Source organism: Miscanthus floridulus, chromosome 1, assembly GCF_019320115.1.
Source record: "Miscanthus floridulus cultivar M001 chromosome 1, ASM1932011v1, whole genome shotgun sequence".
In the NCBI taxonomy this organism is placed as follows: Eukaryota; Viridiplantae; Streptophyta; class Magnoliopsida; order Poales; family Poaceae; genus Miscanthus; species Miscanthus floridulus.
In genome coordinates this window covers 190,694,143-190,713,450 of record NC_089580.1, presented here as the reverse complement: position 1 = coordinate 190,713,450, position 19,308 = coordinate 190,694,143, and the positions used below count along the sequence as shown (strand labels likewise).

The window sequence follows — 19,308 nt, the reverse complement described above, 5'->3', positions numbered from 1 at the left end:
CAAATGTATTTACGAAGACAGACATTTTATTTACGGAGACGGTCAGGATCGCCCGTCTCGTAAAATCTATTTAAGGGGGCGGTCACAAAATGTTAGCAAACAAGCACAATCCTAATAAATGTAGCTTGCATGTCCAGGACAAAGTATTGCATAGTTTATGATGGCTTAGACTGTATTGTATAAGGCACCATGAAAGTTAGGACCGGCACAAGAAACCAATCCAACCTTAGCCTTACTTCTACGTAATCCCCTCTCTTAATTAAGGATAAGTATAGCATTTCAAAAATGGAAATAAATATGCAAGGAGCATGCAACCACAAGTGACATGATACTCACCACTAGTCTAAATTTAGCATTAGCATCCATGGTTCCTAGCCACCACAATTCTCCACCACCTCCAAACACCACAACCTTCCCCCATCCTCCCCTCCTCCACCACTCCCGCCCACCGCTTTGCTCCACCACCTCCGAGACTCCCCCTTCACAGGTCGGCGTCGTCGGTGGTCGGAGAGATGGGGCAGCAACGTACGTTGGTGTACAGCTTCGTGGCGCGAGGCACCACTGTGCTAGCAGACCATGCCGAGGTCTCCGGCAACTTTGCCTCCGTCGCCGCTCAGTGCCTACAGAAGCTCCCCGCCAACAACAATCGCTTCAACTACAACTGCGACGGGCACACATTCAACTACCACATTCATGATGGATTCAGTAATGCACCTCGTTCTTGCTTTACTCTCTCTCTCCGTGTGCTTATATGTCAATAAATGTGATCCTATTGTCTCTGCAACTTTTACTCGATGGCGATCATGGAGTACATTGGGGAATTGAGGCCTGCCTTCTTTACAATTTTTTACTTGATAAATATAATGAAGAACCAAGTCAAGTGTTGCATTTTAGTGGGGGGAAGTGAATTTTATATTATATCAACAATCATGTGACAATGTCTTTGATCTGCAGCATACTGCGTTGTTGCTACTGAATCAGCTGGGCGACAGCTTCCAATTGGATTTATTGAGAGAGTCAAAGAAGAATTTTCCAAGAAATATAGCGGAGGGAAAGCCAAAAGTGCTAATATCAATGGCCTCAAGCGAGAATATGGGTACTTAATGGCCTCCTAATATGTTTCATTAACCTCCCTTGCTTTTTTATATATGTCCTGTGTAACTTTTACTATTAATTGGAAGTTTTTTCTTTTAGGCCTAAACTTAAAGAGCACATGAGATATTGTGACCAGCACCCAGAGGAGATCGACAAACTTGCAAAAGTGAAGGCTCAGGTCACAGAGGTCAAGGGAGTAATGATGCAAAACATCGAGAAGGTGGATCTGTCCTTTTACTATAGTGGTTACCAATTAGTAATCTTATGGGGATTGATGAAGCTTTAGGAATCAACTATTTTCTTACTTTAATTTACTAACAACTTGATACTCAAACGGCTCTACATTGGTCATTAGGTACTAGATCGGGGTGAAAAAATTGAACTACTTGTCGATAAAACGGAGGATCTCCGATCACAGGTTCACCATATATATCATTGATCTCATGTGGAATCCATTAGTTCCATCTATCTGGTTATCACCAGACTCATCGCTTTAATTTCGCCTGTAGGCACAAGATTTCCGAAAACAGGGAACAAAGATACGACAAAAGATGTGGTGGGAGAATATGAAGATGAAGCTCATCGTTTTTGGCATCGTGGTTGCACTGATCCTCCTCATTGTCTTAACAGTTTGCAAGGACTTCAATTGCTGGTGATGTGAAATTATAGATCCCATCTAACATGTTATGGCTGTAGCCAAGATTTCCTTCAGTTTGATGTTGTTGTTCCTGCAGATAAGAAGGAAACACAAGAAAGGAAAGAACAAGAAAAACCATAGAGAGTGCATTTCCATCACAACGCAGGACCAAAATCCATCGTCTGTGTGATGTTGTTGACATTGATCACATTGTTCTTAGTTATGTCTAGATCGTTGGGCTCAAAGTTATAACTGGGCTCTCTCGTATTTTAAATAATTGTAATAGTAGCATATATTGTTGTAAATCATGATTCGATAAGGTGATTATTCTGCAATTTAGTGCAGAGCTTGTTGATGTACCCACTTCTAACTGTGTTGGTGACACTTGAGTTTCCTTGATATCTTTGTAAGGTTTCTATTGTTATGGTCTTCACCTTAATCCTCCCACATCTCAACCCTTTCTCTCTCTCTCTAAGGTTTGTTGTCTCCTAACTTTAGGAGAGATGAGGAGGGATTTAAGAGATCTTAAAAAAAACAAGGAAGAAGAGATGTGGCAGGAGATTTGCTACAGCTGCTACACACCTCTTATGTTGCAAAGTTTTAGGAATAGAGGAGAGAATAGGATATCTAGCTGAGTTGCTCTTAGCCCACCTGAACCAGAAATGGTGCCACAAAGGCTAACTAGCCCCAATGCTCTACTCGTTTGGAGTTGTTCTCGCTATGCCATCGCTACTTGAGAGACTATCTTTTTTTCCTTAGGCAAAAAATATCCCGCTAAGAGATCTACGGGAAAATGAACTAATTTCTCTCTCAATCTCACTCAATCCACGAGGAGGATAGGTGTACCCATACAAAACAAGTTGAATTTCTAACCTCACCAACAGACATTGACTAAGGTGTCGTTTGGATCTCAAGACATTTTGAGAATCCAGATAAAAGGAATCCCAATAGTTTTACTGGATTTCGAGATTTTAAAATTCTGTGAGTTAAAATCCTTGTAATAATCTAGTCCTTTTGAATAAGAATCTAGGATTGTGGGAATTTTCTATTCGGATTCCTAAAACCCGGAGAATCCAAGCTAGAAAGAAAAAAATCTCTCTATAAAGAAGCTAAGGCTGCATCAGTGCCGGATGGAGAGCATCTTAGAACATATAGATTCAAACGCCGTACCACTTTCTGATGACTAGCAGAGAAATGGGATGATGGTCCAGTTTGCACTTGGAACAAAGATATGTACACATTACAAGCACATACGGAGTACACACGATTATGACATAAATATCCACACAAGCATGCATGCAAGCATCAAAATCTCCACAGATGCATATATTGGGCACACAGACACACACTTACACGCTTTACCTTTCTGCTGATGCTACTGCACACCATCTCATCAGCTCCACAGATTCACAAGGCACACACACTTGTGCGCTTTACCTTTCTGCTGATGATGCTACTGCTAGCGCCACGGAGTTCATCCAAAAGCTTGAGCTGGACAAGACTCGATGAGATGACACTCCCGGCCCTAAAAGATGCTGCTGCTACTGATCTATAGCTTCTAGCAAGCCATCTGCTCCTTGTAGACGACAGGCGAGATCTCCTCGAAGACGGGCAGCCTCCTGCTGCTCTTCTTCCGGTACGGCACCGCCACGTCCAGGAGAGCCAACATCTGGTTCTCGACCCAGTCATCGTCGTCGCTCTCGCTCCCGCTGTCGTCCCGGCGGCGTCCGTTGTTGGCGCCGCCGCCCGGCCACGTCTGCGCCATGATCCGGGCCAGCAGCTCCTCCACTTTCCGGACGATCTTCCCGTCCTGCTGGCCACGCGCCTGGTTCCTCCCGGCGAGCACGTCGGCGAGGACGAGCTCGGCGTCGGCGAACCGGGTCTGCTCGATGAGGCAGAGCGCGAGATTGCACGCCTTGTTGGCGTCCGGGTCGATCATCTGCGCCTTCCGGTACACCACCTCCGCCGCCATGAAGTTGCGCTGCTGCATATACGCCCACGCGAGGTTGCCCTGCATGCATGTCCGGCGGCGAAGCTAGCTAGCGTCAGACAGATCGAATCATATGTAATGGCACGCACTGGCACTGGCACTGGAACTTCCGGAAGTGAATGAACAATAAGCCGGCGGGGATCGAGACGCACCAGGACGCGCGAGGTCTCTTGCTTGACGGAGACGTGGATCTTGCGGCCGTGCGAGCGGGCGCGCTTGGTGGTCTTGCCATGGAACGCCTCGCCGAGGTAGATCTTGCGGAGCTTCTGCTTGAGCAGCTCGATCTCCTCCTTGGTCCGCCCGCTGGCCTTGTAGAGGTCGAGGAGGATGTTGTCCAGCGACTCCTGGGACTGCTTGGGGCACAGGTGCCGCAGCGACCTGATGGCGTCGATGGCCTCCGTCAGGTACCCGCGCTGCTTCATCACCACCGACATGTCCTTGAGCGCGCTGTCCACCTTGTCGCCCGTGCTGATCGCCTTCCAGAACCACGCGATCGACGCGTCCAGGTCCTTCTCCACCAGCTTAATTATTCATTCAAATAAAGTTCATGTCAATTAGTACTTGATGTTAACAGTGATTATTTCGAGCTGCTCGCTCAGTTTCAAATTGCAAGTCGTTTTAGTTCTTTGTAGATTCATATTTTTGTGCCATGTATTCTAGATATAAATTATGTCTAGACACGTAATAAGGACTATATGTACCTAGAAAAGTCAGAACGAATTAGAATTTGGAACCGAGAGGTAGCTAAGCTAGCTATAGTTTTCACATGTCATACTGCTGTTTTGGTTGGATTGAAGGCATCTCTTATATAGTCTTAGACTCTTAGTGGAAACAAGCTTGCTCTTTCACCATTTTTGCAACAAAAATGGACCCCAAATGACTTTGCTAAATTTTACTCGGGTAGGTAGTACAAAAGTCAGAAAGTGCCTATAGATCTCAAGGTATATATGTGATTATGTGTGTGACATTAAATTAATCACCAGATTCCAACTGTAATGAGTAATGAGGACTATAATTAAACTAGACCAACCATGCGTTGACATCAAAGTGATAAACAAGCTATCGCTACGCAAAAACAGAAAATGACAAACAAGTAAAAGGAAAATCCCATCTCACATATTCAACCGATATCGTCGTATATATGAGCATGAGCTAACAGCTAAGGATTGATATAGATCCTGGAAAGTGGAAACCAAGCAACTCAAAATCCTCCATAAGCAAGCATTGCCCATGCAGGAATCAAAATATATGGAGGCGGCTTTTACCTGGAAGTGCTTGGCCCTAGCGTAAGGCCCGTCGCCGGCCGGGATCTTGTGCGCGACGTGCGGCGAGGTGGGGCTCGCCGGCTGAGCGGCCATCGCCATGGCGACCAGCTGATCCATGCCTCCTCTTCCTACTAGCTCCTCCTCCAGCTGTCTAAGCTAATGATGAACCTCTCCCGGATCGATGCTTCGTCGCCGAAGACGTACGGTCAGACACCACGGCGAGGGCGAGGCGGAGGAGCCGTCGTTGTTTATAACCAGCAGCTACCCGCGACGTGCCGCGGCAGATGGTGTACCTGCCCGGGCTGCGCACAAGGCCGGGAACCCGTCCAGGTTCACTCCTCGCTTGAGAACTTGACCCAGCGTGGTCAGGCCGGGGCCTGCATACCTGGGCAAGTTCATCGGGCCGTGTCCAGTAGCTAGCCGGTTTTGCCCGACCCAGCGACCCCTTCGCGTCACGCAAGAGATGCACACGTCAGCACGTGGCACTGGAGACTGGAGTGGAGGGGATGGGGATCCAGTGTCCAATATCCATCGAGTCCATCATGAGGGCCGCTGCCGGTGTCGTGTGGCGTCGTGGCGAGTGCCGGTGTGGGACGCCCGGCTCGTCAGCTTCCTCCGTGCCATACTGTGCCCACCCTCAGACAGCTCACCGCCTCACCGAGAATGATGTGGTTTCGATAAGGGACTGCAAAGAAGCTTTATCTATCGCCCCACCAGAAATTCTTATGATGATAATAAAGCATATCTCACCGGCCTGATGATATTCAACACCAGAAATTCTTATGATAGATTTATGATTGACAATCAAGCATATCTCACCATGCTGATGAACAACTCAATAAAGAATGAGACAACACCGCTCTTATCCCAACCAATTGAATCATCCCAATTTTAATTTTTACATTATGGTTAAATTGGTGTGAAACTGATAAATTGCCCTTTTTTTCATTGTTGTGCATCCATGTCGAGTAATTCCTCGATTTCAAATTATGAGTTATTTTGGTTTTTCTAGATACACGCTACCCCCTGTCTCAATGACACTTTGGCTACGAATCTGGACAAACATGTCCAGATTCATAGCCAAAGTGTCATCAATTTTGAGGCGAAGGTAGTATTCCTTCTATTTTTCTATATCGTATTACCTTTGTCCTGTTGTCGTACCTTTGACCATTGATTTTAGAAAATCTATATGGGCTCATGACATTATGTTTTTATGTTCACTATAACAAATACTCCATTTGTTCTAAATTATAAGATATTTTAGCTTTTTAAATATATTTCTTTTATTAGGTATATGTAGACATAGTATATATCTAGGTGTATAACAAAAAACTATGTATCTAGAAAAGCCAAAGCGTCTTGTAATTTAGAATGGAGAGAGTACTTTCATAATATATTTTTCATATGTTATGAAACTAAGGATTTTTTGAAATTGATGGTCAAAGATAATAACATTTGACTTAAGACAAAGCTAATGTGAGATAGAAATCTACAGCGGTGATCCCGGCAATTGCAAGCGTTTCGTGTGTTGTTCCCACCGGACGACGACGTGGGTCAGCGCAAGAGGCTCTGCCGTCGATCGGCGGTTCGAGCATAGGCCTCCTAGCCGGCGCCGCAATTTGGATTGATCATTGTCCAATGTAACAATATAATTTTTAGTACACTAGGGAGGTTCTAAACATCTATGTAAAATTCTTCTGGCCCCTAGGACGCCACGAAGGCGTGTTGTATTAAATTGTTTTCTCTACCTTAATACATAGACGCGCAAACATTTTGCGTAATCGAGAGAGAAAAAAAAGATACACTACACTATGTCTAACTACACAGTAAAAACTATAAATTTAGAAAAAGCTAAAAACAACTTACAAACTAAAACCGAAAGAGTACTAGTAAAGGGTATGTTCGCTTGCACTTATTAGGCGGCCTATCAGCTAGAATCTACAGTATTTTTTTCTCACAATAAATCAGCTTCAGTCGACTTATCAGCCGGCTTTAATACTAACCGAACAGACCCAAAAACATAAACCTAGATTTATAGGTTCCTTTCAGGTTCAAGTCACTACTGTGGTTATTGTTCCACTGAATTTTCTTATAAGTTGCAGTCTCAATAATCTCTGCTAGTGTTTTTCTTTCGAACTTATCAATCTGACTTATCAGGCACGGTACAGTATTTTTCTCTCACTGACTTAGCAGCCGCAGAAAACATCAGCCGAACCTCTCCTGATTATTCTGAGTATAAAAGACTTTGTTCCCTTCTTCCTCAAATCACTGCGAACTGAAGCGACGGTGGGGAAAAGGCGCCTCGCCCCTCAGCGGTACAGGATTGTTAGGTGCTAGGTCAATTCCACGTTCTTTTCACCTCCTGATTTTTTAAATAATCCAGAAAGCTAGGTCGATTCCACATTCTTTTCACCTCCTGATGATTTTTAAATAATCCAGAAAGCCTAGTTCAATTCCAGATTATTTTCGCCTCCTGAATTTTAAATAATCGAGTACGTTTAAATAATAATTTTTAAATAATCGAGAAAGTTTAAATAATCAAGAAAGAATCTTGTAGTTTTAGGTTTACCAAGAATCTAATCAAATCCTTTGGGTGGAATTCTCAATTATAAGCAGTTCCAATCAGGGCCATAGAATCACTACAGTACAACAGATTCCCCAGTTTTTCCTGGAGCCAAACGACAATCAATTGGACGAAATTATCATCAAAATACAAAGGGCGGAAAAAGGCGTAACTGGATACTGATAGACTATCAAAAATGCAGTCTTAAATACAGGAAAGATGTCCCAGGGAAAACTGAACAACTCATGTCAAAATCCCACAGAATTGAAGCAATGGTACAGGCACCATTGGCGATTATACTAAAATCTGGGAGGACTAAGAAACAGCACTACGGCCATGGAAAATGCCCTTATCTTTTTTTTTTTTTTGGTTCTTTTCCAATGCCATAGAGAACCGCATGAGCGGGTTGATGCGGGTTGGCAAATCCAACCCTTGATCTAGTAGTTTTGGTTGCCCCACCCGCGGCCGCCACCCATTCGTCCACGGCCTCGCACATAGCCCCTGCCGCCAGGGCCACCTGCACCTCTGCCACCTCGGTCATATCCAGGACCTGTAATAGTGCCACAAGTTTGTTCAAGGCTTTCACTGCACAAGAAGAAAGGACCCCCACAAACTTTTTCTTAATCTGAAGGGATAACCACCAATGAGATCATGATTAAAATACAAACACCAACCATGCTGCAATTCTACTTTTTTTAAGAACCTTCTTGCTACAGGATAGTCACCATCCAATCTAAGATACTGCTTGGCAAATAATTTCCGTTATTAGGAACCAAGAAAGAGACAGCTACTGAAGAAAACAAAGAAAACAAACAGTCTTGATCCCCTATAATATTTATTACTTGATATACCCAAACAACAGTCATGGTCAGAAGGGCAAGTCAGTGAGGTGAGGTAACTCATGCAAAAATCTATAGCGCAAAGATTACTGAGACTGACAGAGTGACAGACTGTACATACCACCATAGCCCCAGTTGCCTCGTCCTCGGCCACCACCACCACCACCTCCTCTGTTCCGGTTGTAGTTCCAACCTCCATTTTCTGATACCAAAAATATTATCATCATACATGATTGTATAGAACCAACAAGATGAAACCAAGAAAAGCTAAATATATGAACTGAAGCAATCTGGAGGACTGAATTCCTGGCGTAGTGATTACAAATGCTTCAGCAATGTTGTTTAAAAGCTAAACATATAAACAAGCATTCATTTTAGTACATACCATAGCCTCCATATCCACCTTGGTTGTAACCATAACCACCATAACCACCTTGGTTGTGGCCATATCCTCCCTTGTTTCCATATCCACCTTGATGTCCATATCCACCTTGGTGTCCATACCCACCATAACCTCCTTGGTTATCATATTCGTATCCACCATACCCACCCCTGCTACCCCAGCCCCTTCCTCGCCCCCTGCCTCTACCTCGGCCACGTCCATATGAATCTTCAATACGATATAAACAGATTAGCACTTGATAAAAAAAAACAGAATCAATTTACTGACAGATTTTCACCTGTTTGAACAGGATTTTGTCTTGGCTGGTGCTGTTGATATTGCTGAGGTTGCTGGTATCTTTGTGGCTTAAGATCTAAATGCAGAGGAGCTTGATACCTGCAAAAGAACAAAAAATATTACTTCCAAATAGAATAAATATTGCTGCACTCTAATAACCCAGCTAGGTATCAGTTGGTAAACTAAAAAAATGGCATCATAAAGGAAGCAAAATAAACAGAATACCCGGGTGAATTCTTGTTAAGCTCCTTAGGTGACAAGGAAATTGATATCATTGAAACATGACGAGTCGTCTCCAATCTGCAATCATACAACATAAATCAATAAAAATCAAATGGATGATCCAACAATATATCAACCATAAAACCAGTGTTGTGAAACTCAAGTACTCAACGGTACAAGGCCTTCCTCAATGGGCTCCCATACATCAGTAATACTGACAGAACTGATTATTGTATCTTGATGCAAACCAGGAATCCTCTTCTGCAGTTCATTAGAGATACGAATAACACAAAAGAGTATACAAGATGGTGACTAAAACTAGAGAATTTATGGAATTGGCAAACCAACCTTTATGATCTCAGCAATAGCCACTGTCTTGCTTATAGCCTGTCCCATAGCCTTCAACACAATTTCTTTCACCCGTTTTTCCTGATTTGAAAAGCTAATATAAGATAGATAATATGCATAAATTAGGTGACTACTATGGATGATACTGTACTTCAGATTTTATCTACTTATGCATAAATTGCAAATCAGATTTGTACAAGAACAAAATGATCACAAGTATTATGTTATGGGCTGCTTGGCATTGTCATTCCCGAAATTGAGGTTGCAATCACACTTCTCGACAAATAAACATCAACATCGGTAACAGTTCCCATTGGCTACAACAGTTGTTTAATGTCTCAAGGAATTTAAGATGATGTCCATTGGATTACTGTGAAATACTGCAAACAAAAAAAATAAACAACTGTTCACATGAACCAACTGAATGCTCTATCTGAGCTCAGGTGCAGTTTATCCTCTATGGGGCCATTTGGTACAGCTTCCCAAGCAACTTCGGGAGCTGTTTCTACGTCTCGCCCACCAAAGGGTCTCTGCGGGAATAGCTTCGGCCTTGAAGCTCCTGATATCGCGGTGACTGGAGCCGTATTGAGGGGGTGAAGCTGAAAAAACAAGCTTCACCTGGCTCCAACCTCTATCCTTGCACACTCGTCCCTAGATGCCCCTCACTCGCACGCGTAGGGGTAGTCGGAGCGGGAAGTCCATAGATGACGGAGGTGCTGCGGAGTGGAGTCGCAGAAGCCAGGCGGACGAAGGCGGCGCGGTGGAGTTGCAGACGCCGGGCGGACGGAGGTGCGTCGAGCTAGGGGGGCGCTGGTGCGGGGCTGCCAAGGCACGGGGATGCCGTCACCAAGGCAGCACTGACGGGGCGCAGCTGCGTGAGGAGTCGCAAGGGCGAGGCTGCTGTGGCCACTCCACTCGTGCAGCACTCCACTTGGACGGGCCCCACCTCCGCCGCTCGTGCACTCGTACCGGAAGCGAAGGAAGAGAGAGAGAGACGTGGACAGAGAGAAAGGAAGGGCCGAGAAGGGGATGAAATTGGATGGATGTCGTAGGAATGGTCCAAACGGATAGGGCCAATGTTTTCTTTTGAGGGAAACAGATAAGGGCAATGCAGTACTAGTATTCTTTTCCTCCTCAAAAAATAATAGTATTCTTTAGTGATTGGACTATAATTAAACTTAAATTGCTAATTAAAGTCAAATAACTAGATCAAATAGACAAGGGCACTATGGACATTCAACATCTTTCATCTATTCCAGAAAAAAAAAGCTATTTTGCCAAACGTTTTTCAGAATGGCCTCAAAAACAGAAGCTTGAGCCGAAGCTGTTTTTGGAGGAGCTACAGCCCTGCCAAACAAGCCCTATGAGTTATCGTATAAAGGAGCTCCCATAGATCATGTGTTAGGTCCACATTGGATGCCATCCGAGAAGTTCAGATGAACTGAGGACAGTCAATGTCCAACAATGCACACAAGTTGCAGACTCGTCATCAAGTATTTTCTGAGGCAAGAGGAGGTCTGCTAAAAACTAAAGCAAAGAGGGCTGGGGAAAGGACACAAATATGTAAGATATGGGGATGAGCAAGTGGTTGGACATAATGTCAAAATAACTAGCAATATTTCCTATTTTGATTTGGATCTCACATCCTTTTGGCAAAAAAATGACAGTGGAGTTGTGGTAGATAACTTCTGTATGGTTAGCTTTGGAATGAACGGTTCAGATCAAGACAAGTGTCAATCTTGACTGCACAACATGATATCAGGGGATATCCACCTTTATTGATTGATATGGGCAACAACCAGTCAACCACTCAATTCAATAACAATAGCTTGATGAACAGCAGACTATCAAAAGATGTGCTAATGGTTACACTGCAGGGCGCACTTCAATTGAACCAAAAAGGGCACATGCAATCAATTGTTGATACCAAACCTACAATACTTAACCAACACACTACGCACCAGTTGCAAAATCAAGCGTACCACATCACATACAACATCAGAATAGCTAAAACCTGGATAATAGTACTAGACCAGCATGACGGTACCATTGGGAAAAAAAAACTGTCTCAGCTTCCTTATATCCTGAATAAATGGTCGACAAATCGTCACTCAATGCTACATGGTTCCAACCACCTTAGGGGGTGTTTGGTTCCACCTCCTAAACTTTAATCGTTGTCCCATTGGATGTTTGGACACATGCATAGAGTATTAAATATAGACTATTTACGAAACTAAATACACAGATTGAGACTGTTTTGCGAGACGAATTTTTTAAGCCTAATTAGTCCATGATTTGACAATATGGTGCTACAGTAAGCATGTGCTAATGACGGATTAATTAGGCTTAATAAATTCGCCTCGCGGATTACTGATGGATTCTGTATTTTGTTTTTTATTAGTATCCGAACACCATGTGACACCTCCTTAGTCCCTAAATCCAAACACCCCCTTATATTCTGAATAAATGGTCGACAAATCATCACTGTGCACGGTTCCATAGCTCAAGTATGAATATATGCTCCGCCTTACCTTGCAAGAACTTCGAGGTTTTTATGTGATAAACACAATGGGGGAGCAAATCGCCGAACTGATGACAAACCTCACCAGAAGGACGTCGCCAGCAACTAGGCAACCATATAGGACACACCGTAATCCACCACGCCTACTCTAAAATCCGTATGCTCCGATCCAACACCCTCACTCCTCAACACCGCAGGACTTCCGCGCTCAGCAATTATTGCCGCCTCCACAAGCGGCAGCAAGATCTGGTCTGACGCACGGAGCCCAAGCAGAGCGATGTAGGAAGCGTGGGCGGGGTCGACAAGTCGTCCCAACAGCACAACGACTACCGGAAGAGCTCGGTACCTGGACGAGGGAGGTGGCGTAGGTGACGTAGTTGCGGATGAGGCCCTGAGTGGTGATGCGGATCTCGTTCTCGCTGATGGCGGCGGCCTCGGGCCGCGGCTTCTCCACCCGATGGTACCGATCCATGGCGCTTTCCTCCGGCGACGCTCCCGGCGAGTCGGTGTAGGTGGCGGTGGCGGCGGCGGCGCTGCGGTTGTTGAAGGGGAAGAGACGGAAGGGGAGCTATTGGGCCGGGTAAAACCCTAGAAATAGTTGTAGTTAGGGTTTAACGGCATCCGCGGTGGCGGCTGCTCGGGTTGAGGGAGGGATCTGGCCGCGCAGCTGCCTGGAGATTCGCATTTTTTTTCTTTCAATATTATGGAATATTGTCGTGCTTCTTTTTATTGATACTGTGGATTATTATATGGCAGGATAACATATAGCCGCAACTTTTTTATGCCTTTGCTAGAGCCATGAGTGGCTTCAGCTAAGAGCTGGTACAGTTTTTTTTTTTTTTTTTTTGCTTCACCTATTGCTGCTCCTCTGCGCACTATAGCAAAATGCCAGAATTGTGGGCTAAGTTGATTCTCCAATTTAAAATAATAGTGGGTGTGTAATGCAATATAAGAGGTATCTAACTTTGAGGATGAATAGTATAACATTGCGTGATTAAAACAAACGGAAATGCTCCTACAAGGCGCCCGGCTTATTTCCTTCGTGCCGGACGCTTTTTTAACTAGACCACAATCTATACAGCCTGTTAACGGCCCAACAGTCTTCACATTTCTCTCTCACACCGCTACTCGCCTATCCCACGCGGTTCCTATCTCCCTGACGATGATGCGGTTGCTCGTCGCCCCGATGCGGCTGCTCGTCTCCTCGACGTCGTTGACCGCCTTACTCCCTCACTGTCTGCTTTCCTCCCTCACGGCCCCACCCGCCCGCGCCCATCCTTGTTCTTCCCTCATCGTTGCACCCACTCGCCTTCCTACCTTGCCTCCATGGCAGCAAAGTGGATCTAAGTGGACACCTCTATGGTGAGGTGTTTCTCGGCTATGAAATCCTCCATGGTTGGGTCTCTCTCAACGACGAACTACACGCTGGAGGTATGGCCTCGCTGACGACAAGCTCCTCCATGGTGGCCAGGCTCCTTCGCAGACAAACGCAACTGGATCTACACTCTACGGTGGGTTATGTTGTAGTGTGTGATATGTTGCAACAGTCAATCTTCAGTGTTACATGTTTTATGGCACTCAGCATAAATTTGGGTTTTGCGGTGTTGGGCTAATGATAGCGGTAGGGGCAAGTGCCTAGAAGGAAGAGTCAAGACGGTGGAGGGGGTGATGGAAGGCACATCGGTACTTGAGGGCTTCTGCGATGAGCCGAAGGGAGGTTGAGTGGAAGGTGGTGTACAAAAGCAGAAAGAGAAAAGAGAATCTTGAAGACTACGATAGGATCTACAAAGATAGGTTATTATGATGAGAATAAATCAGAATTGTTGGATCATAGTCCCTCCTTAAAACATAATATCATTTTTACTTTTTGAGAAGTTAACCAGTCTTTACTTTAACCAAACATATATTAAAAAAATACTAATATTTATGATGCATAATAAGTTTCATTTAGCGAATAATAAAAATATTTTTATAATAAATATATGAGGAGATAAAAATGTTGATATTATTTTTTATAGATTTGGTTAAACTTAACAAAGTTGACTTACTCCAAACCTAGGATGACCTTTTTTGACAGAGTGAATACTATGTATCATCGGCCCAAAATACGGTCATTAATAGTGTTGGGATTTCACCCGAGTAGGCAATGGTTGTGCCCTCTCTTTCGTGAGTGTTGAAGTTGAACTGGCAACCGGCGAGAAGGTGTTTCCGTGGTCTGAATGCTATCGCAAAGGATTGGACGAAGTCGTCTCGAGCTCTCCTATGTCGTCTCTCTGCTATCTGTAGTGGTATCCGAAATTACCTCTGATGGGCTTTTCAGAGAATGTGATGGGATTTTATCCCGAGTTCAATTAAAGCTCGGTGGGTTTTGTCATTAGAAACCGCTTCAGCATGGTGGTAGTGCCACGAGCAGGTTCGATAAATTGTTTGACAGCCCAGCATGTTGAAGCGACTGCTTGTTTGAAGGGACTAGAGCAGGCAACTGCATTAGGAATGGATTGTGTTATTTTGGAGACCGATGCAACTACTGCTGCTAAGGCTTTATTGGATCTAAGCATGGATAGGCCGGACGGTTGGTGATGGGAATTAAGATAGCCGAGATTAAAACTCAAATGTATTATGAGTTCTCTGCATGTATTATTTCTCGTGTATCCAGAGTTTGTAACGTTGTAGATGGTCCTCTGCTGTGGCAAGAGTGCAAGACCATGAACCAGACTCTGTATCTTCGTCGGCGTCCATCGATTTAGCTGCATCATGTGACTAATGGAACTCTGTTTGTCCTTCTCTCTCACTCTCAAGAAAAGTGAAGACACCCGCGTTTTATGACTGGTAAAAGAAAAGAGAGAGAAGCTGCTGTTCTAACGCCATGTCGTGTCCAGTAGGCGGGCCTGTTCGGCTGATATTAAAGCCGACTGATAAACCGGCTGAAGCTGATTTATTATGAGAGAAAAATACTGTAGTCGTTTGGCAGTATATTCAGTACCACCAGGACATGATTATTATTACGCAATCTACATCGGCGAAGTTACAAAGCCATGCGCTTCTTCCTACCATCGTCGGTGTTTACAGGAACTACGCCGTCGTTGTCGGCTAGCTTCCTGTACTTGTCCTTCCTGGTGAGGCCGGTGCACTCGTACGACAGCGTGGAGGCTATAAGCTTCTGCACGTAGTTGGCTACCCAGTGGCTGGACTTGCCCCCGCCGCCACAGGTGAGCTCGGGCGGCAGCCTGTCGAGGAACGTGACCGTGTACACGGGGCTCGGGTTCATGAAGAAGTAGAAGGGGTCCATCCCCTTCCACCCCCTCGCCGTCGTGCCGTGGAACATGCTCATCCGGCACTCCACCGCCACCGGCACGACGTCGTCGGTGAGCTCGGCGAAGAGCGCCGAGAACCGCAGCAGGAACGGCTCCCGGCACGTGGTCCCCTCGGGGCAGATGGCGAGGTCGCCCTCCTCGGCGAGCACGCGCCTGATGGTGGCCGCGTCGGCGGCGCGGTCGCGGGTGAGCCGCACGGTGCGGATCGGGGACAGGAACTCCGACAGGCAGGACAGCGAGTAGGTGACGGCGGCCACGGGCCGGCCCAGCGCCACGGAGAGGAAGATGGCGTCCAGGAGCGTGCGGTGGCAGCAGGCGAAGAGCACCCCCGTGCGTGCCGCGTCGCCGTCAGCGCGCGGCGGCGGCGGTGGCGCCCCCCGCACGACGACGCGCACGCCCAGCGCGTGGAACGCGACGTGGAGCCACCGCATCGGGACGAGCACCCCCGCGGCGACGCGGACGAGGGAGAGCAGGAGGCCGACGGGGAACCACAGCACGGTGAGGAGGGCCACGAGCGGGGGTCGGGCGCTGCACGAGGCGGCCGTCGTGGAAGACGACCCGCTTCGGCAGCTGGTCCGCGCGCACGGCCTCCACCGGCGTCCGCGGCACGAGGTAGGCCTCCTGCGTACTCAGAAAAAGTCATCTCAGAGTCTGTCAGTGTTAACTGATGCATGCTGGCTGCTGCATGCAACTCTCCTCAACTTGTCCGCTAACAAGTCACAACCAAAACTTGTACGACCAACCTGTGTACAAAACCAAACACAACAAGGATGTAATGTAACGAATGGTTGCCGTCATCTGATCACTTGATGTATGCGTGCTGCTCTCTACTTGGTAACATATGTTGACATGCGGCGTGAACGATCTTGTCCCTTGTCCTCCTTTTTAGTTTAGTTCTCTGGATCGGTAGATGCATAATTGCATATGCAACATGCGAAGAGAATACTACTGATGAGATTGTTGGGGGGGGGGGGGGGGGGGGGGGGGGGGGGGTGCATATGCAACCTGACATGACTCTTCTTTAGAGAATAGATTTTAGAAGACTCTCTTGTACTGACCAGACGATACCTCTTGAATAATGCTAGTTCACAAAACCCTGAATATGAATTCAAAGTACGCAAAGTGATAACTGGCATGCATTGGTTATACATCAAATATTTTTATTAACATGCGACCTGCTGCTGCAAATGTTCAGGGAGATGTAGGCCCTGTTTGGCTGGGTGAACCGTTTCCGTTTCTCACGAAAAACACAAGAATTGGCTCCAAACATTTGTTGGACAGGATAGAGATTCAAAACAGAAACGTTTCACGTTTCCTTTGTTGGGGCTCGAAAAGCCGATAGAGAGTGGTTTCACACGGTTTCGCTCCTTTTAATAATATGAATCTAAACAGCCAACCAAACAGTTCTAGCAAGTGATTCTATTTTTGAGACAAACACTTCTCTAGAGAATCTGGATTTGGAACGTTTCTTTTACAATCTGGATCATTACCAAACGGACATGTAGTTTGGTCTCAGAACCCCCCCGCGCAAACCTAATGAAGGGATCTTATTGTGGATTGACCAAGCGACTCTAATGCTATCATTGAGGATCAAGGGCGAAAGCAAGAATGGATTTCAGGGGGTGCTCATTTTTCTTCTTCTTCCTCTAGCCCCTCATTCCCCACTTCTTCATCTCCTTTTTCCTCTTTCTTTCCTCCCCTCCTATCTCTCTCTTAACTCCATAGCGCTCCGATGGGTAGGAGGGACTTGAGCTCCCCAACTCATCACCATACGTATATATGAACTACGAAGTGTGGGTGGAAGAATTTTTTATCGACCCCTCTAGCGCAGGTGTACCTCTTGAATGCTTAACACTCTTGGTTTTTTTTTTCTCACAAAAACCCATTATGAATTCAAGGCATGCAAAGTGAAGAGGTACTAGCGTTGCAGCATTGGCAATATGTTCCAAGTTTTTTGTTTGTTAATTAAGATTAAGATATGCGCGACCTTGAAGATGCTCATGAAGGCGTAATCCGATCTCCGGTGTCCGAGCCCGACATCGGGCATCTCCCCGGCGGCGAGCATCTCCCTCAGCGCCTGTGCCTTGCTCTCGCCGACGAGCACGCCACCGCGGATCGCGTCGACCCACCCCGTGGCGCGTCCCCGCCACGCGGCGAGCTCCGTCCCCGCCACGGCGTCGGCGCCGAGGTACCCCCGGAGGAACGGCTCGGCCATGACCCGCGGCGCGGCGGTGAGCACCAGCCTTCTCCCGCCGCACGCGGAGAAGACCCGCCACGCGCCCGGGTGCACGTCGGCGGCGTAGAACTGGGCAGCACGGCGCGCGCCGCGGACTCGACGTCGGCCACGCGAGCCGCCCGCCGTGGCCGCGAACACCAGCACCCGCGCCCCGCGGACTCCGACACCGCGCGCGCAGCGCCGCGGCCAGCGGCGATAGGAGCAGGAGGAGCGCCAGGCGCGCCGCGCCGCCCGTCTCGAAGGCGACGAGCGCGTAATAGGGGAAGGCGTCCGGGGACCGGAGCAGCGCGCGTCCAGGTCCGCCACCACCGTGGAGCCCCGGCCGAGGCGGGACGCGTCGCACTTGTCCACGACGGGAACGGATCGGCCTCCTGCCGCCCCACCACGCCATTGCATGCATGCGATGCTACCGCTGCTAGCCCGTGGAGTGGAGCTGCGCGCTCGCTCGGTTGCGTTGCGTTGCGTTGCGTGGCGGCGGGAGCGAGTCGTGGAGGGGATTTATAGCGGCGCGCGACGTGCGTGGGTCGACCGCGCGCGCACTGGGTACCAGGGTGGACGGGTGACAAACACCTGCTCAATGTTTTTCTCTCGTAACAAAACGGCATCAGCACATAAACGATCAAGACTAACAGGTGAAAATAACCGATCGGTTGGTGAGCGGTAAAGGGTGGTGGGATTCGGAGGATGCGGATGCTGAAGTTGACTTGCTTGCAGGACTCCATCTCCATTAGGCTCACGTGTTTTGGGGTCGCAGTACGGTCCGGGCGCTTCCATTTACGGGTCATGTACTGCTCATTGTCGCTTTCATGTACGGGGATTGTGAATCCGTCTGAAAATTACATAGTACATTGGTGCATGCCTGAATCAGGCATGTCCGCATGTGATCAGAATGGCTACTGCACTGTCTGTGTTATTGTCGGCATACGGACAAGGCAAGGCAAACCCCCGAGGCGTGCACGGAGAGCATTCATGGCACGGGGGGACTCGTCAGCTCCTGGTGGTTGGCCCGTGCGTTCTGGAACATGTGTTCGGGTTAGGCACAATAGTACTAGTTGGCTACTAGACTCTACATTCCAACCGGCGCGAGCGGGCGTGTTTAGTTTCAGGCCATAGTTCGCCACGCGCTCCTGTGGCGAGCCGAAGTTGCGGCGATGGAATTGACCGCCTAAGCTGTGGTGAGATTTTCTGCTTCACTCAGTCGAAAAAGTGGTGGCGAGCCTAAAGCTTTTAATGAACCAAACACATGCGTCGGAACTGTGGCTGCCTTATCTTAGGCCCCGTTTAGTTCCCCAAAAGCCAAAATTTTTTACGTAGTACCCATCACATCGAATCTTGCGGCACATGTATGGAGTGCTAAATATAGACGGAAAAAAAACTAATTGTACAGTTGGGTGAGAAATCGCGAGACGAAACTTTCATACTAATTAGTCTATAATATAACTAATTACCAAATACAAACGAAAGTGCTACAGTACCAAATCCAAAAATTTTTGGATCTAAAACAGGGCCTTAGTTGTGGCACACAACGGCGGCCAACCAAACACCCATGGCACACCAGACAAACAACACGCCTGGTAGCATCAGGAAACAGAGACGGAG

The 19,308-nt window shown here is 47.0% G+C and overlaps 3 protein-coding genes and 1 pseudogene across 4 annotated transcripts; 1 reads left to right on the top strand and 3 right to left on the bottom strand.

Annotated features, from left to right (window-relative positions):
* The first annotated feature begins 405 nt into the window (after nucleotides 1-405).
* Nucleotides 406-2,122, top strand: LOC136506730 (putative vesicle-associated membrane protein 726). 2 transcript variants are annotated; one of them, XM_066501631.1, is made up of 6 exons: nucleotides 406-705; nucleotides 955-1,096; nucleotides 1,195-1,315; nucleotides 1,451-1,513; nucleotides 1,605-1,747; nucleotides 1,830-2,122. In XM_066501631.1, coding segments are annotated over exons 1-6 (663 nt in total). In that variant the 5' UTR covers nucleotides 406-512; the 3' UTR covers nucleotides 1,831-2,122. The 2 variants fall into 2 exon arrangements, with proteins under 2 accessions (XP_066357728.1, XP_066357719.1); XM_066501622.1 differs by lacking the exon at nucleotides 1,830-2,122 and having other exon boundaries at nucleotides 1,605-1,751.
* An 824-nt stretch (nucleotides 2,123-2,946) lies between these two features.
* Nucleotides 2,947-5,416, bottom strand: LOC136506720 (protein SULFUR DEFICIENCY-INDUCED 1-like). Its single transcript, XM_066501616.1, has 3 exons — nucleotides 4,988-5,416; nucleotides 3,875-4,243; nucleotides 2,947-3,743 (listed from the first exon to the last, which is right to left on the bottom strand). Exons 1-3 carry the CDS (start codon nucleotides 5,102-5,104, stop codon nucleotides 3,291-3,293), a joined length of 939 nt encoding a protein of 312 aa, XP_066357713.1. The 5' UTR covers nucleotides 5,105-5,416; the 3' UTR covers nucleotides 2,947-3,290.
* A 2,303-nt stretch (nucleotides 5,417-7,719) lies between these two features.
* LOC136506709 (uncharacterized) lies at nucleotides 7,720-12,780 on the bottom strand. The gene is made up of 8 exons (XM_066501605.1): nucleotides 12,506-12,780; nucleotides 9,639-9,719; nucleotides 9,463-9,551; nucleotides 9,294-9,368; nucleotides 9,070-9,167; nucleotides 8,775-8,999; nucleotides 8,511-8,591; nucleotides 7,720-8,100 (listed from the first exon to the last, which is right to left on the bottom strand). Exons 1-8 carry the CDS (start codon nucleotides 12,629-12,631, stop codon nucleotides 7,988-7,990), a joined length of 888 nt encoding a protein of 295 aa, XP_066357702.1. The 5' UTR covers nucleotides 12,632-12,780; the 3' UTR covers nucleotides 7,720-7,987.
* A 2,315-nt stretch (nucleotides 12,781-15,095) lies between these two features.
* Nucleotides 15,096-17,922, bottom strand: LOC136506699 (glycerol-3-phosphate acyltransferase RAM2-like; annotated as a pseudogene).
* Between the last annotated feature and the right edge of the window lie 1,386 nt (nucleotides 17,923-19,308).

Bases quoted from the DNA above. Each gene is read 5' to 3' on its own strand.
- LOC136506720 (XM_066501616.1), bottom strand. From the start codon at position 5,104: ATGGATCAGCTGGTCGCCATGGCGATGGCCGCTCAGCCGGCGAGCCCC. The intron at 4,244-4,987 runs GTAAAAGCCGCC...TGAATAATTAAG, and splicing joins CTAGGGCCAAGCACTTCCAG to CTGGTGGAGAAGGACCTGGA. The intron at 3,744-3,874 runs GTGCGTCTCGAT...ACATGCATGCAG, and splicing joins AAGAGACCTCGCGCGTCCTG to GGCAACCTCGCGTGGGCGTA.
- LOC136506709 (XM_066501605.1), bottom strand. From the start codon at position 12,631: ATGGATCGGTACCATCGGGTGGAGAAGCCGCGGCCCGAGGCCGCCGCC. The intron at 9,168-9,293 runs GTATTCTGTTTA...GTTCTTTTGCAG, and splicing joins CTTAACAAGAATTCACCCGG to GTATCAAGCTCCTCTGCATT. The intron at 8,592-8,774 runs GTATGTACTAAA...TTTTGGTATCAG, and splicing joins AGGTGGATATGGAGGCTATG to AAAATGGAGGTTGGAACTAC.
- LOC136506730 (XM_066501622.1), top strand. From the start codon at position 513: ATGGGGCAGCAACGTACGTTGGTGTACAGCTTCGTGGCGCGAGGCACC. The intron at 1,316-1,450 runs GTGGATCTGTCC...ATTGGTCATTAG, and splicing joins TGATGCAAAACATCGAGAAG to GTACTAGATCGGGGTGAAAA. The intron at 1,514-1,604 runs GTTCACCATATA...TTTCGCCTGTAG, and splicing joins CGGAGGATCTCCGATCACAG to GCACAAGATTTCCGAAAACA.